Source organism: Phoxinus phoxinus (genome assembly GCF_949152265.1).
Source record: "Phoxinus phoxinus genome assembly, chromosome: 15".
Classification (NCBI taxonomy): domain Eukaryota; kingdom Metazoa; phylum Chordata; class Actinopteri; order Cypriniformes; family Leuciscidae; genus Phoxinus; species Phoxinus phoxinus.
In genome coordinates, this window is record NC_136890.1 from 29,816,352 (window position 1) to 29,831,842 (window position 15,491).

Sequence of the window (15,491 nt, forward strand, 5' to 3'; positions counted from 1 at the left end):
TGGGCTCTGACTTGGCCGGCAGTATGTGACACCCAATATGGCAGCCTTCGACTAATTGATGCCACCTTGTCAACCCTAATTACTGCAACTGCTGCAACGAGGAGGCAGCTAATTAACAGACTAACGATGTTTGTCACTTCAGACCGACCCAGATATTTAGGAGACGGCCCAAGACCGCTGCCAGTGCATCTGCTTCTGTGTTTTTTTTCTGCCTCGCACCTTCTTTTCGTCAATTTGATCTCTCTGCCGTTTCCCAACTGGCATTTCGTACCTTTTCTGTGTGAATTTAGTTTACTCACAGCCTCATTTCAATCTTCTATCACATTGCCGTCAGAATTGATTAGGACAGAGGTGCGCGCGCTGACGTTTCGCGGGTGCCGTGAGCGTGTAGGGAAATAGGTGAGTTCTCTGACTTTAAATGCGGTTGGCAGGCGCTCTCAGTGTTTTTTTCCCTTCAGTCGTCACTTCAAAGATGTTTTGAATTTGACACATTTAGAGCTTGCTTTTTACCCAGCAAGCTCAACTACACTAATTAACAGTGTGAGGAAACAGAGGAGTCGCTAATGATGAGGCAGCGGGGGTTCGAGTGCGTGTGTGTGTGTGTGTATGTGTATGTGTGTGTTGTTAAAATGTAATTGATTTTTATCGCACATCTGATCAGATGCTGTAATCTCGCTCCGCTCCCGGCCTGCGTTCGCTCGAAGTTCTGCGTTCGTTTTCTAGGTCAGCCGGAGGATTCTGCATTCATGAGGAAAATTATAATACTGCGTGTGTCAGTAATAATCGGAGATGTGTAAGTGATGATATGCCGCCAACCTGAAACCCTGTGAGCAGTAAAATCACAGTAAAATACCTGGAATTTAAAGTGCACCTATCATGCTTTTTCTGATATTATTTTCCATGTAGTGTGTATATCTGTTTGTGAATGTAAATGGTCTGCAAAGTTTAAAAGATTAAAGGTCAGGATACATTACGTTTTTGACTCCCGAAAGAAAGAACCGACTGCGTGAAACGCATCGTCAGTAATCTCAGTCTTACCGCGCAAACCTACGCTTTTAACACATTTACATAATGTCATCCTATGGTCTTCATTGGCTGCTCGCAAACATCTATTATAACCCGGCCTAAAACACTGTAGTTGTAGCTGAGCACTGTAAGAGTTTGGTTTGTGTTGTCGACATGTCAAGTAGAGACTGTTTTCTGCACTGTGAAAGTCCACTTTCACGAGGACTCGCGCTTGAATTGATACGGTAAAACTGTTGAAATCCTTACTGTTCGTATCACTGTGTATCAAGTGCTGAGGGAGGATCTGGAGCTGAAATTCAGATATGGTAATGGCCGTTTCTTTTTGACACTCGCTGTAAGCAGTAGACCAATCACAAACACAGACTGGGGTATCTGACCAATCAGAGCAGAGCAGGCTCTCGGAAAGGAGGGGTTTAGAGAGACAGAATCCTTTATCAAACAGGTTTCTGACACCGTGAGAAAAGAGGTGATGCTGCAGTATATATTATGAGAAAATTAAAGTATTTTTTTACCTTGGATGCATTTAAACCTATTGTAGAAGGCCTTCAAAACGAAATTAAGAGCCTTTAATATAGCATAATGGGGCACTTTAAAGTCAAATGCCATGAAAACACAGTTTTAGTATGTTCAATGAGGAAAAAAGAAAGGTGTAAGAGGTATAGGAATGTTGTTATATGTTGATGAAAGATTACATTTAAAGACTTTCGATTTATACTTAGGTACATGGGCTGTGCACGATAAGACCTGGAATGTCTATTACGAAAGTAAAGAAGGTCCAGTTTAAATCTATGTTGAGTTAAACTCAAACTTTGGTTTTGTTTTCAGATTCGAGTGGATGGAATACCTCCGCCTACTGAGAACGCTCTGCTGTATGAAACCGTCACCGTCGTGGAGGGAAGCCCGATCCTGCGCGACATGGTGTTCAGTCCAGATTATCAGTTCATCTATCTGCTGAGTGAGAAGCAGGTGAGATTCATATGTGAATGATTCTGAAGGTGAACGATTCTTATTAGATGAGGCGACTAGTTCCAGGACACTTTCTCAAAATAAAAAAATCAGGTTGAAAAACATCTGCCAAAACAGATGATATAATTAAAAAAATGTATACTACCATTAATTTTTTTTTTATATTACTTTTATTCAGCAAGGATGCATTAAATTGATCAAAAGTGCCAGTAAAGACATTTATAATGCTACAAAAAAATCTGTTCTTTTAAACTTTCTATTCATCAAAGAATCCTGAAAAAAAAATGTATGATGGTTTCTACAACTGTTTTCAACATTGATAATAATAATAATACATGTTTCTTGAGCATCAAATCATCATATTAGAATGATTTCTGAAGGATCATGTGACACTGAAGACTGGAGTAAAGATACTGAAAATTCAGGTTTGCATATTCAGCTTTGCATATTCAGCTTTGCATCACAGGAATAAATTACATTTTAAGCCTCTGGTACTGTTTGCATGTCGGTCAATTTTTTTTATTTTTTTTTATTTCAATGAAATTATTGTACTTTACTTGAGTTAGATGATATTTGTCATTTAATATTTTGCATTTTTAGGGTATTTTATGGTACTAAATTATATTTATGCAGTACTATAATCTATTTATTCACTTTTTGAGCTTGGACCTGAAAATGACCAACTTAAACGGTCATAAATCTTTAATACTTTGTAGTCAGACTTAAGTTTGGTATTTTTTACTCTAAAACTGTGAGGAAATCAAAGCCATAAATGTAAACCAACTTTGTACCAAATTTGAGGTTGATACTGCTGATTTTACTGCTCTAAAAATGAGCTTTCAGGAAGATTTTTGTTTGGTCGCAGTACCAAACGTTTCCACTAGATGAAATTCAACTCCCATTCATTTCCAATGGAGTAATTTTTTACAGCAAACAATGCAAGTGTGACCATTTTTTCAGGACTATTTAACCTTTTCAAAACATGTCCATGATTTTTTTTTGTGTGTGTGTGTGTGTGTGTATTCATACCGCAAGTGCCAAAATCTTTACCAAGTTTCATACCATTCTGATAATGTAAAAAAATGACCGAACAGCATCAGAGGTTTAAAATACTTTCAAATAGAAAGTTTCACAATATCTCACAATATTACTTTTTACAAATAAATAGTTTTGGTGAGCATCAAAAACACAAAAAAAGACCTCAAACTTTTGAATGGTAGTGTATACTGATGTGTTCACCAATATATTGTGTATGATTTATTAATCATCTCTTTGAGGTTTAAAAGTTTAAGAGAGATCAGTCATTAAAAAGTTTCTAATGTAATAAAAAAAAAAAGAATCATTGCAAATGATATGATCAGCATAACAATCTAAATGAAAAGCTGAATTAAAAAATAAGATACAAAATAGTTCACATGATCAGTGTTGCTCATTTACATCAGATTGCTTACACGTGTAGTGTAGAATCTGAAATATTTCTGTTAGTAATTATGTCTCATAATGCTTTTTGTTTTCAAAATCCTAAAGGTTTAAATGTAAATTTGGGTCCCAGATTTTCCATGTGGGCTCAGACTTTTCTGTATGTCACTATTGTTCTTCATTTTTATCACTTTGCGTTTGCTGTTCATTTATTTCACAAAGCAAAAACCTTTGTGGCGAGGACAGAATAAAGGCACGTTTGTGAGTAGGGTGTGTGTGCGCACTGCTTTTGTCTTAAGACCCGAACCCGGATTCTCAGATATGTTGTTTTAACATCTGCGAGACGGGAAAGCAGAATATGAAACGCCGGTTCACGACTCTGAATGGAAGCCCCAGCTGCTTGGCCCTAATAAGAAATAGTGGGGAAGTATTTCCATCCAGAGCCGAGCAGAATAACAGCCCTTCCCATAATGCTCCATTATACAGCCGGAGGAGAGGAAGGATACATCCAAGTTCCTCAGCAGCTGAACAGACGTACAGTACAGCTGTAGCTCTTTCTCCCCTCAGCCTCTCTTTTCAATGCTCATTTCTTCTTCTTGCAAAAAGAAATTTGTTGTCTTTGTGCATTTTTTGAAAGACCCCATTTTTGTGTGTGTGTGTTTCCTTGAGAAAGACTTCGTTGAAGTGACGCACAGAAAACACGACTGTCTTTGAGAGCTCGGCGAAGCTTCAGCATTGGGATATTTTTAAATCCTTATCAGTGCGATTCAGAAAAATAACATGATAAAATATGCCTGTGCTTCAGGCGTCGTGAAGCAGTGTAGGCAGGAATTAGCCATGCAGATAGCGGTATTAATTTCACCAGCGTTACGCTTGAGCAGCTCAATGATGTGTGCGATGACATCATCTCTATGATGTCATGCATATATATAGATATATGGGTGTTTCTTTAACTACTCCTTTTTTTTAAACTTAAAACTAACAGGTTTTCTCTCTTTATTTATTTATATTAACTTTTTATTAACTTTTTTTTATATTAACTTTTATTAACACTTTAAAATAAGGTCCCAATAGGTAACGTTAACTAACTAACAATAAGCAATGCATTTGTAACAGTATTTATTAATCTCTGTTAACGTTAGATTATAAAAATACAACTATTCATTGTTAGCTGAGGTCCATTAAATATACCAGACACAACTTTAGATTTTTTTAATTAGTAAATGTTGAACTTGGCACATTTTTATTTTTATTTTTATTGTTTTATGATTGTCCCAAACTTAGATTGACAATCTATACATATTAATTAATTAATTATTAATACTATTGATAACACTTTTAAAGCTATCATTATCCAAATAAAGTGTGTGTGTATGTGCAATATATATATATATATATATATATATATATATTACACACACACACACACACACACACACACACACACATACACACACACACACACACACACATTATTAAAAATGACACGAAAAAAGAGAAAACAATTACCGGTAAATTGTATTTTGCCTTATTTCCAGTCAAGCTGTACTTTGGTCAACTGTTGCAAAAATATGCAAATATTAAAAATTGTGCATTTTTATGAATAATAAATTATAATACTACTAATAATAGTAGTAGTATTAATTATTATTATTCAGTCATTTAAATAAAATGTCATTTCCACCTCTAACAAAATACATAATTTGGTGGAAATGACATGTTTTGAAATGTAATCCTTTGACGTGCATGATACACAGAATAATATACAGAGCTACTGCATAAACGTAAGTTCAAAAACGCAACTCTAAAGATGGCTGCGAGCTTGTTTATCCGGCACGTGAGGTCTATAGTTGAAGAAACACCCATATGCACTAGCACAAGACATCAGCTGGAGTGTTCAGCTTCGTTCTGGAAGCTTCCCAGAGTTTCAGGGAGGCACTGTAAACACGAGTGTGGAACTAGATTAATAGCGTCTCCCTCTTTCACCGTCACACTCCCACAAAAGACTCACTCATGTGTTAAAGCTCCGCCGTTGAACTCCAGACATCGATGTTTGTGTTAAGAACTGAAGGGATGTTCTTTACGGTAAAGCTTCGGATGGCCCTGCATTGATTGATCAGGCCTCGTGCTGATTAAAAGCTTTTCTTTATGCCGAGATCATGAACGGATAGATCAGGTGTGTTAATCTGAAAACACTGGGCTTTACTTGAAGAGATTGAGCATTCATGACTTGCTCCAAATGATCACTTCTCATCGCGTGGAGTCAAACGATGCTGCTATCAGCTGAAAACAGGTTTGTTTTTAATTCACACACAACTTCTGTTCCTCTATGCAGGAAATGCATTTTGGTCAAGTTCAACATGAAATCAAAGTTGATTCACTCTTAAAAGTAGAGGTTGATTTTTGGCATCCTGGTTCAATGAAGAACCTTCAACATCCATGGAATCGCACAAACGGTTCTTTTATATTTGAATGTAGTTTGTACCTGTCATCAGATCACTTGAGATGGGTGTTAATAGCCGGTGTAATAATGGCCTATGACGTTACTGATGATCTCATTCCACGAGGAACGTTTCTCCACCTATCCGAATGTGTGTGTAGATACACAATGCCCTGTGCACTTCATGAATTAAGAAATGTGAATGAATCGCAGAGAGTCAATAATTCATAGCCTACACTGACCGCTGGAGCCTCTGGATTTGAATATTTCATTTGCAGCAGGTGCACAGTTAGGTGAGAGAGCATATTTGCTCACCAAATGGCCCGCCGCCACTCCGAGCCCTCCGATGTGTGTCAGTAAAAGGTCTGTGAATGCCAAGTTTTCAGAGCGGTGTCATTATTTACCATCCTGCTCTCCGAATTGCACCGGTAATGCAGCCATTTCATTGGAGAGAAAGAGATATGAAGCCTTTCATTTATCTAACATTGTACTCATCCATCAAACACTGACAGTCCAAACCGCGGCGTTCCTGACAGAATATACTGAGCATGCACAAAAATCAATTTCATGTGTGTGTGTAGTGTATATAACACACGCGCACACACACACACACACGCACACATATATTATAATATATTTTAAATTAATACTTTTATTCAGCAAGAATGCATTGATCTGATCAAGTGTCGTAAATACATTTTTAATGTTACAAAACATGTGCATTTCAAATGCTGTTCTTTTGAACTTTTTTATAAGTCACAAGGCTTGAAAAAATAGAATGATTTCCGAAGGGTCATGTGACACTGAAGACTGCAGAGTAGTATATTGTGTGTGTGTGTATATGTGTGTGTATGTATGCATGTATGCATGTATATATGTATATATTTCTATATCATACTTTTTTTTTAATGATTTTTCTATATGATTACTAAATTATTTCCAGGTTTATTTCTTTTTTGAATATGTGATATGGAATAATATTGTGGTGGAATAATGTAAGATCAACAGACTACACCTCAACTACCCATCCTGATGCAACACACACACACACACACACACACACACACACACACACACACACACACACACACACACACACACACACACACACACACACACACACACACACACACACACACACACACACACACACACACACACACACACACACACACACACACACACACACACACACACACACACACACACACACACACACCAAGAGCCATCAGCTACTCTGTACTTGAAAGCCGAGCCGGGTCCCTTTTGGGTGGGTGTGTTTTTTCCGCGGCTCTTGTTTTTCTCACTCAAAACTCTAATCTTGCCAGCGATCAAAGGCGATTACAACTCCATGGAATGAGCATTTTTAGAGCTTCTAAAGGCGGTTTTCAAAAACAACTGCTTTTGGGTCTGGGCTTTTTTTTTCTGTGCCTTAAGTAAGCCAATCATTGGGACTGCGACAGCCCACACCAACTTTGATCCACAAACCGCTCTTTTAGATTTAATATATTCATGTTATTTCAGTCCTAGACCTCCCACTCACTCCAACTCTCATCATCATTTATATAAGCTGCTGTTTTTGGGGAGCAGGGATGCACCGATTCATTTTTCTAATACGCTTGTCCTGTTTGTCGAGGGTGTTTCTCCCGTGCGAATCTTTGCATATGCAGCACTTCTATTACTGTCCCCTGGACATGCCGCTCTTTTATGCATTTCCCCTGTGCTGTTTTATAATATTTCCTTTCCTCTGCATGAGTCGACAGTGCTGATGCTCTGCCGTTCGGCTGCATTACACTCTCTCCGCTGTGCTGTAAGGAAATGTTTGAGTGTTTACAAACAGCTGAACTGGTTTGTGTGGCTCAGATGAATGGCGAGAGGTTTGAATGAAGGCATGTGTCGAGAACTGCTGTAACTACTGTGTTCTGGGGATGCAGGAGGCTCAGACTGGGCCTGTGGGGGTTATAGCCAATGCCAGGGCATGGATCACATGACACAGACCGCTAAACCTGATTGTTTGGCTGTTAAATAGAAATATGGCGGCAACAAGCACAGTAAAATTATAGGCAAGGCATCAATTTAGGGCAATACTATCTGAGTATGTATGCATGCATGTATAAAATGTTTCATTTTATTGAATATATTAGTTTTATGTATTATTATTGATGTAAATCAGAGATTGATTGAATTTTCCAGTTCCGTTTTGTTATTTAACGTTGTTTGTCCTAAATTGACATCTTGGGAACCGTTTAAAATAATTAATAAAGAGCCTTCATTATAGATTAAACATATCACTTATCTCAGTGATATATGTCTGGTATTAGATATTTTATGCATTCTTTTTTTTTTATTGGCAAAACTTCACACGTACAATTGTATGCATTCTAAAATATATAGAAATATTAATGCATCACCGTGAAATCATGCATAATGCATTAATTAAGGGCCATACGATCGGTTTGATTGATTGATTTAAATCTGAGATTGATTTAATGTTCTAGTTCTCTTTGTCATTTAAAACCTTCGGTCCCAAATTGACATCTTATGAACTATTAAAAATGTAATACATAACATTAAATAAAAATATGAAATTTATTATTAATATCACCCATTTCAGTGATGTCTGTCTGGAATTATGTATTTTATGCATTCTATTCCCCAAAATGAAAGATTTCAAAGTTTCCATGTCAGTGAGTTGAAGGGATTTGTGTCTGTGTGTGTAATGTTTGTGGTGTGTTACAGGTGAGTCGTCTGCCTGTGGAGAGCTGTTCTCAGTACAGCAGCTGTGGGACGTGTCTGGGCTCGGGAGACCCTCACTGCGGCTGGTGTGTCCTACATAACAAGTAAGTCATTGTCATTCCTGTTACAGTACATAGCCTACAACAGTTCATCTGTGCACTCAAATATGCTTGATATGTGTGTCTTGATAAATAAAAATACTTATAGCATTACTTGATGTTTAAGAGACATTTCGGTAACGTTTTACAGTAAGGTTTCATTAGTTTACATGGTCTTAAGCCGGGTTTAGGCTACAGGAGTTTGTTGCATCACGCATATAAGGAGGATCTTCACAGATTTTCTTCTTTCAAATCTCAAACCTGCACACACACTACAAGATTTGAAAATCGTGACATGATAATCATGCTTTAGCACGTCACGTGATCTCACGGTGAAGCAGATGTAAACAAAATGGATACTGTGTCGCAGAAACTTGTTGTCGACATTATATGAGGAGACGTTATAAAGGCAGTCGTGTTGTGTCCACATTTGACCAGCTGTTCCTCCATCTCCGTTGTCCACCGGGCCCGTACAGCTGCTTATGTTTCGCGGTCGCCATTTCAAAAGTTCTGTCACTTTCGTCTGTTCGTAGACTTGTCTCTCATTGGCTATTGTGGAAGTACTGATGTAATCATAGTCGTAATCATCCCCATTTAAAATCCTAAATATCAAACATGTTTGATATTGTCACGGCGGCCCCGATGCGTCCGTGAGCAGATCGAGAGGTTTAAGATTTGATCTGTAAACACCTCACATTGCCAGAGAACCTGGGCTGAACTTCGGAGCTGACCGATGCCCCGGCGTGTCTTTCCTCCGAATGTCGGGAGGGGTAAATCAGGCATAGCATTTATTATGAACATTAATAGCATTAATACATTAACTAATGTTAACAAATGTTAAGTGTGACCGACATTTCTAAAGAAAATCTGAATGTAATTAGAGATGGATTGTGGATTTGCTTAATACGCAGTTTTCTGTTCTGTTCTTCTGATATAGTTCCTCTTGAAACAGAAAGTTTGGGGTTGATATAATGAAGTGTGTTTCCCTTTTTTTAGCCAGTAGGCTGTTAGTTTTGTCACCACCGTGAACTATGATTTCCTGCTGTTTGGTTGGTCGGTTCCTGTGGACTGACATTCTCATACGAGAGAGAGCATTTGATTGGACGATAATCATAATTTCCTAGAAGAAAAACACTGTGTAGTTTAATGCAAGTTTAGGGTCAGCAAGATTTTTCTGTTTTTGAAAGAAGTCTTTTATGCTTGAAATGGCTGATAAAAAAAAAATAAAAAAAATATTGTAAAATATTATTACAGTTTAAAAATACCTGTTTTATATTTGATTATAATTTCAAATGTAATTTATTCCTGTGATGCGAAGCTGAATTCTGAATCATTACTTCTTTAGGTCTTCAGTGTCAATCAACTGATTTCTGCTCAATTAATATTTTTTATTATCAATGTTGAAAACATTTGTGCTTAATATTTTTTCAGAAGACCATTATTTGAAATATAAATATTTTGTAACATTTTAAATGTTACTTTTAATTCCCTAAATAAAAGTAGTAATTTCCTTAAAAATAATATAACTGACCTCAAACATTAGAATGACTGTGTATATAAGCTAATTTTGTGTATTTCAAAAGTTTTTTTTGAGTATTTTAAGATGCAAACAATAATGACCTCAACTGACAGACTAAAAACCATAATTGTATGGTATTTTAGCAGCTCCAAACATTGCTCATTCAATCATATTGTGCATCACACCTATACATAATTGTGCGTCTTTGAAGTAGAATTACAGCATGAAAGGATTTTGACACTCATTATGCGTTCATTACAAACGTGTCTGTACTCAATCACCTTCCGCTCGGGATTCACTTATGAACTCTTTAGGACACCTCAGGGAATTCTGGAGCCCAGCCAGCCAATCAGAGCGCAGCGTCGCTGGTGGCTGCCATTTCAACTACCTCATGCAGGACTTGGCAGGTGACAGGCCTTCCCACATGTTCGCTAGTCTTTTTTTCCCCTCCCGTCATTTCTGTGTTTTACCTCCGGTTGATCCCCAGGCAGCAGCTGGTCATGGGGGCCGGTTACTGCCGTCAGGAAGTGTCTGGCTATTGCTGGCTTACCTCCTATCTGCTGTCATCAGGGCTTTCTGCTGAACTCCCGTCAGAGAGTGGGCTGCATTCAGTCAGAGCCGGGGGAGAAAGAGCATGTGTGATCGGTGAACATGCTCTTTAATTTATGGAGTGTTTGCTGGAAAGAGAAGGGAAAGATTTTGACATAAGTGTGTGTGCGCGGACAGGTCGAGATCGCGCCACGGGGGCGTTGAGGCCTCAAGGTACGGGTTGTCGTTGGAAGATTCGACAAAAAAACGAAAAACATTTTCTTTTCATCTGTGAAATCTGTACAGCGAGAGTCAAGCCGAGACAACTTTATTCCTTCGTGCTTTATACAAAACGGATAGTTTCAAAGCAGATTGTGAGTGATAAACAGGAAAATGACAGAATCAGTGATGCAAATCCAAGCTCTACAGAAGACAATAGTGTCCTTGTTCAGCTCAAGTCAGCTCAGCGTTGATTCAGTTCAGTTCAATAACCGACTCAAATTCATTAATTATGAAACGAGTTGATTTTAGCTAAAAGCAGCTCTACAGAAGACAAAAATGCTGTTATTCAGCTGAAGTCAGGTCAGTGCTGATTCAGTTCAATAACCATGTTGCAAAATTCATCAATTATGAAACAAAATTGATCCAGCTAAATACAGTTCAACTTTTGTTCTCATCTCACAGTGTCAGTGCAGCCAAATTGATAATATTACTGAATGTTATAGCTCTTTTCACACTGCACTTAAACCTCAGTTAATAACAGAAGTAATGCTGAAGAATCTCTTTTTTGAAGACACTGTTTCCTCCTTACTTTTTAAGACCTAGACCTTACCATTATAGGCAGGCAGCCATCTTTAGAGTTTTGTCTTTGAACTTCTGTTTTTGTGGTAGCTTTGTGTATTTCTATGGCATCACCGTCGAAGAGTAATTAGCTGGTGAAGTGGACTTACTTATTGTAGAGTTAACGGAAGTTATCATGAGCATTGTAAAGTTTGAAGTGGATTTCATAACAAATGTCAGAGAAGATTTTAAAACGAGCAGTTCATTCATAAATCCGTTAGGTCTTACCTTCATGTTGTGGAAATACAAACCGGAAGACAGAACACAATGAGTGTGGTGCAGAAAAGGGGCGGAGCTACATAAGGTCTATAGCCCAAAATGTAAATTCTGTGCAGTAATACAGTTGACAATGTATAATATGAGGATGCTTTTAATATCAAATACGGACACCTCGGTAAATCAGGGTTTAATAATGTACAGTGTGAAACATCAGCTTATGAATACCTAGGATTAATTGTTAACCCCTGGTAAATTATGAGCAGTGTGAAACGTGAAGCAAGATAACCCTGGATTCTGTTTACCCGGGGCTTACAATGACCCAGGGTTGACTATTTCAAGTGTGAAAAGCCCTTATGTGTCTTTTAAACCCCATCTAAGCCAAAGGCAACAGTGGCAAGGAACCCAAACTCCATCAGTTACCGCGTTCTGTTACAAAAATCGGATCCAGAGTCTGCAGTCGTAGCATTTCCATGCTTTTGACAGCGGCTATCGACGCAGATAAAGTTATCCAGAGGTGATCAAGCGCTTTGTTCTACCTTTCCTAGACCATTGTCGAGTTTAACGCGTCAGAGAGAGAGAAAAACTCCCATCCGTTCTATTTTCCACCGTCCCATACCTTCACTGAGATACAAATCTTTAATTAAGATGTAAATCTGGGATTGATGGAATAATTAGTGCAAGCCTTTACTGCACCCATTGGAAAATGACATTTGTTTGCATATTAATGGCATATCCCCAGACTTTACATGACCTTGTGACAGTCGCTGCGCAGTGCAATTAGCAGCAGATCAAGCAAAGCGGCGGATTTAATGGCCGACGCGTTCGTCGCGCACAAACTCTGTTTCTGAGCACCATAGAGCCTGACCTTTGACCTCAGCCAGCTCGTCACCTCCGTGCTTTGATGACGGATGTGTGAATGAAAAGATATGATACATAGGAGTCTGACAATACATTGTCAGGTCACACGCTTTCTGGCTCTCAGACTGGTGTGACTTCGCAGGCTCGATGGAAACTCTTTGCTTTGACAGTGAAAAGGCGACCTTGAGACTCGCGGCACACGAGTGTCTCCGCCGCTCAGGGCTGTCGAGTCGGTTTTATTTAAGTACAGCTTGGAGTGTTGGAGTATATTAACTCAGGTTGCACGGTGATTATTTAACTCCCACTGGTTACATTTTTTTTTTAAAGTGAGTTCCGGTTTTAGCATAATAAATTAAAACAATGACGACGTATAACTCATAAATGGATTGTGAACTACTGCATTAGCAGGATAATTAGCGGTACAGAGATGGAGGGTCATACAAACAAGGTTTCTATCAAAAATAATTGAGCTTTCTTCGAGATCGCAGACACCAGAGTGCTTTGTTGTTAATTAAAACCATTGCGTTATATTGCATTTAATTCTTAGGTAATTATTGTAGCTTTTTAATACCAGAATTGGAACAGATTGTGTATTGGTAATATTCAGTCAGCTAAATTTGTACTTTTCTGAAGAAATGGAGAGATGCCTGCCCCTTTAAACTCGCCACCATAACAAACTGAATGATTTGAGGAGTCAATCATTAGGTTTAATACTTAAGGTTAGGGCACAATTTGAACAATCCATAAGTATTAAAAAATTAATTAAATACTTGGCCATATCTATTATTAAACAATATTATGTCAGCAGTTTATATATATATATATATATATATATATATATATACATAAATAAAGCATACATGTAAAGCAAGCATACATATATATACCGGTACATAAATACATTAAATTACATATATATATAAATTTAATGAATTTAGTTATTTTTGTAAAATAGTGTGTATTTTTAGTGTGTGTTCTCGTATGAACACATTGAACAGCCAGTGTTTGATTCACTAAAAATGGCAGTTGTTCAGGAATCAGAATGAATGACTCTGTGCCAATTCTTTTCAGTGAATCAAAAGCATCAGCAGCACCTGCAAATTCAATAACAGTCCTGCAATGTCGCTGAATAGAGGAATGTACATGTGAGAACCTTTGATTCAATTCTATAAACTCTAAAACTTTTCTCTCAAATTGCTTCAGTTACACACAGATATTTTGATGACATTTTTCTCTCTTTGTAATGTCCAATTACAGGCAGTTTTATCAGGTTGAAACTCTGTTGAGAAGAATGAAATTGGATCTGGTGTCAGTGTACAGATGGATGAGGTTAGACAGACATATGGTTTTACATCACTGTTTTATAGGAGGAAAGTTTGAAGTGAGAAGAACAGACAATCCCATAATGCACTGCTCCTCGTGTACATGTGTGCGCGCCTGTGGGTTGACCTAGAGTTGTACATGTTTTGCTTTATTCTCTGATTTTGATGTGCGCTCTTCCTCTCCAGCGGCACGGAAAGCAGAGAGGTGATCTTTGAGCGAGTGTCACGAGTCATGGTTCATTTTTAAACCCCTCAGCGTATATTATTATTCTAGAACTATTACTGTAGCTCATACTTAGAGTTATGGACATGAATAATACCTCAAATTGTGCGGCTTGTTGACAATATCTGGTTTGAACTATATGTTGTTGTTCCTTTGGAAATTTAGAGAGAAATTTTTTTCTATCCCATTCTTTCATTCGCATCAGTTTCATTGTCTTTCTCTCGCATCAATGACAGCCAACACGAAGAGCCTTCAAAAAATTACGCCCATATCTCCCATCTCACCATAACACGATTTATAATTACTAGAACGGTTGCTCTTAACCTTTTGTGTTAGTTTATTTCAGTTTCGCAAATCCAGATAGCCTTTGTAGTGGGTGTCCTGTGGATCTATCGTCTTTTATCAGCACACATAATGCCGAATAATGACTGGCACACCCTGTGGTTTTGTTCAGTGGTTATTATGTTCTTTTGTTGACAAGACAGTACCCTTCTCCATATAATTAATATTTGGACATGTGCACGTATCTCAATTTCTCCCGTTGCAATGATGCAATTCTCAGCCTCATGTTTTCACTGTGATATTAAAGCTGGTCGAGCAGATGTTCAGCTTCTGACCTTTTTATCACAAAAATGAACCTTTTTTTTGTAGCAAACCTGCTTTTGTGCCTCCTTGTGCCATTGAATGTTTGAGTGATATTTGTCCTGAAATTTTTAAACTGAAAGTTTTAAACATGCTCAAATGTACCAGAATGATAATAAATATTATTCTTATATAATATAATGTAATTCACAGTGTATTTATTAGAATAATTATATCCTATAACTATATAGGATACATATTTAATTCATATTTACTATTTATATTTAATTATCCTTAATAATAATCACTATCCCTGTATGCTTATGATTAAGTATTGTAAGTAAAATGATATATATATATATATATATATATATATATATATATATATATATATATATATATATATATATATATATATATATATATATAGTTTGTGTGTGTATGTGTATATTTTTTATATATTATTATTAAAAACAAGGATATATACTGTGTATATAGATGGATAGATAGATAGATAGATTGATAGATTGATAGATAGATTGATAGATTGATAGATAGATAGATAGATAGATAGATAGATGGATGGATGGATAGATGGATGATAGATAGATAGATAGATGGATGGATGGATGGATGGATGGATGGATGGATGGATAGATGGATGGATGGATAGATAGATGGATAGATAGATGGATGGATGGATGGATGGATGGAT

At 37.3% G+C, this 15,491-nt stretch overlaps 1 protein-coding gene across 1 annotated transcript in view; it reads left to right on the forward strand.

Annotated features, from left to right (window-relative positions):
• Window positions 1-15,491, forward strand: part of plxna3 (plexin A3) — a 153,390-nt gene that overhangs the window by 60,466 nt on the left and 77,433 nt on the right. Inside the window, exons 4-5 of the mRNA XM_079638597.1 lie at window positions 1,852-1,992; window positions 8,591-8,691. Of these exons, the coding sequence (XP_079494723.1) occupies window positions 1,852-1,992; window positions 8,591-8,691 (242 nt within the window). The remainder of the gene's footprint in view (window positions 1-1,851; window positions 1,993-8,590; window positions 8,692-15,491) is intronic.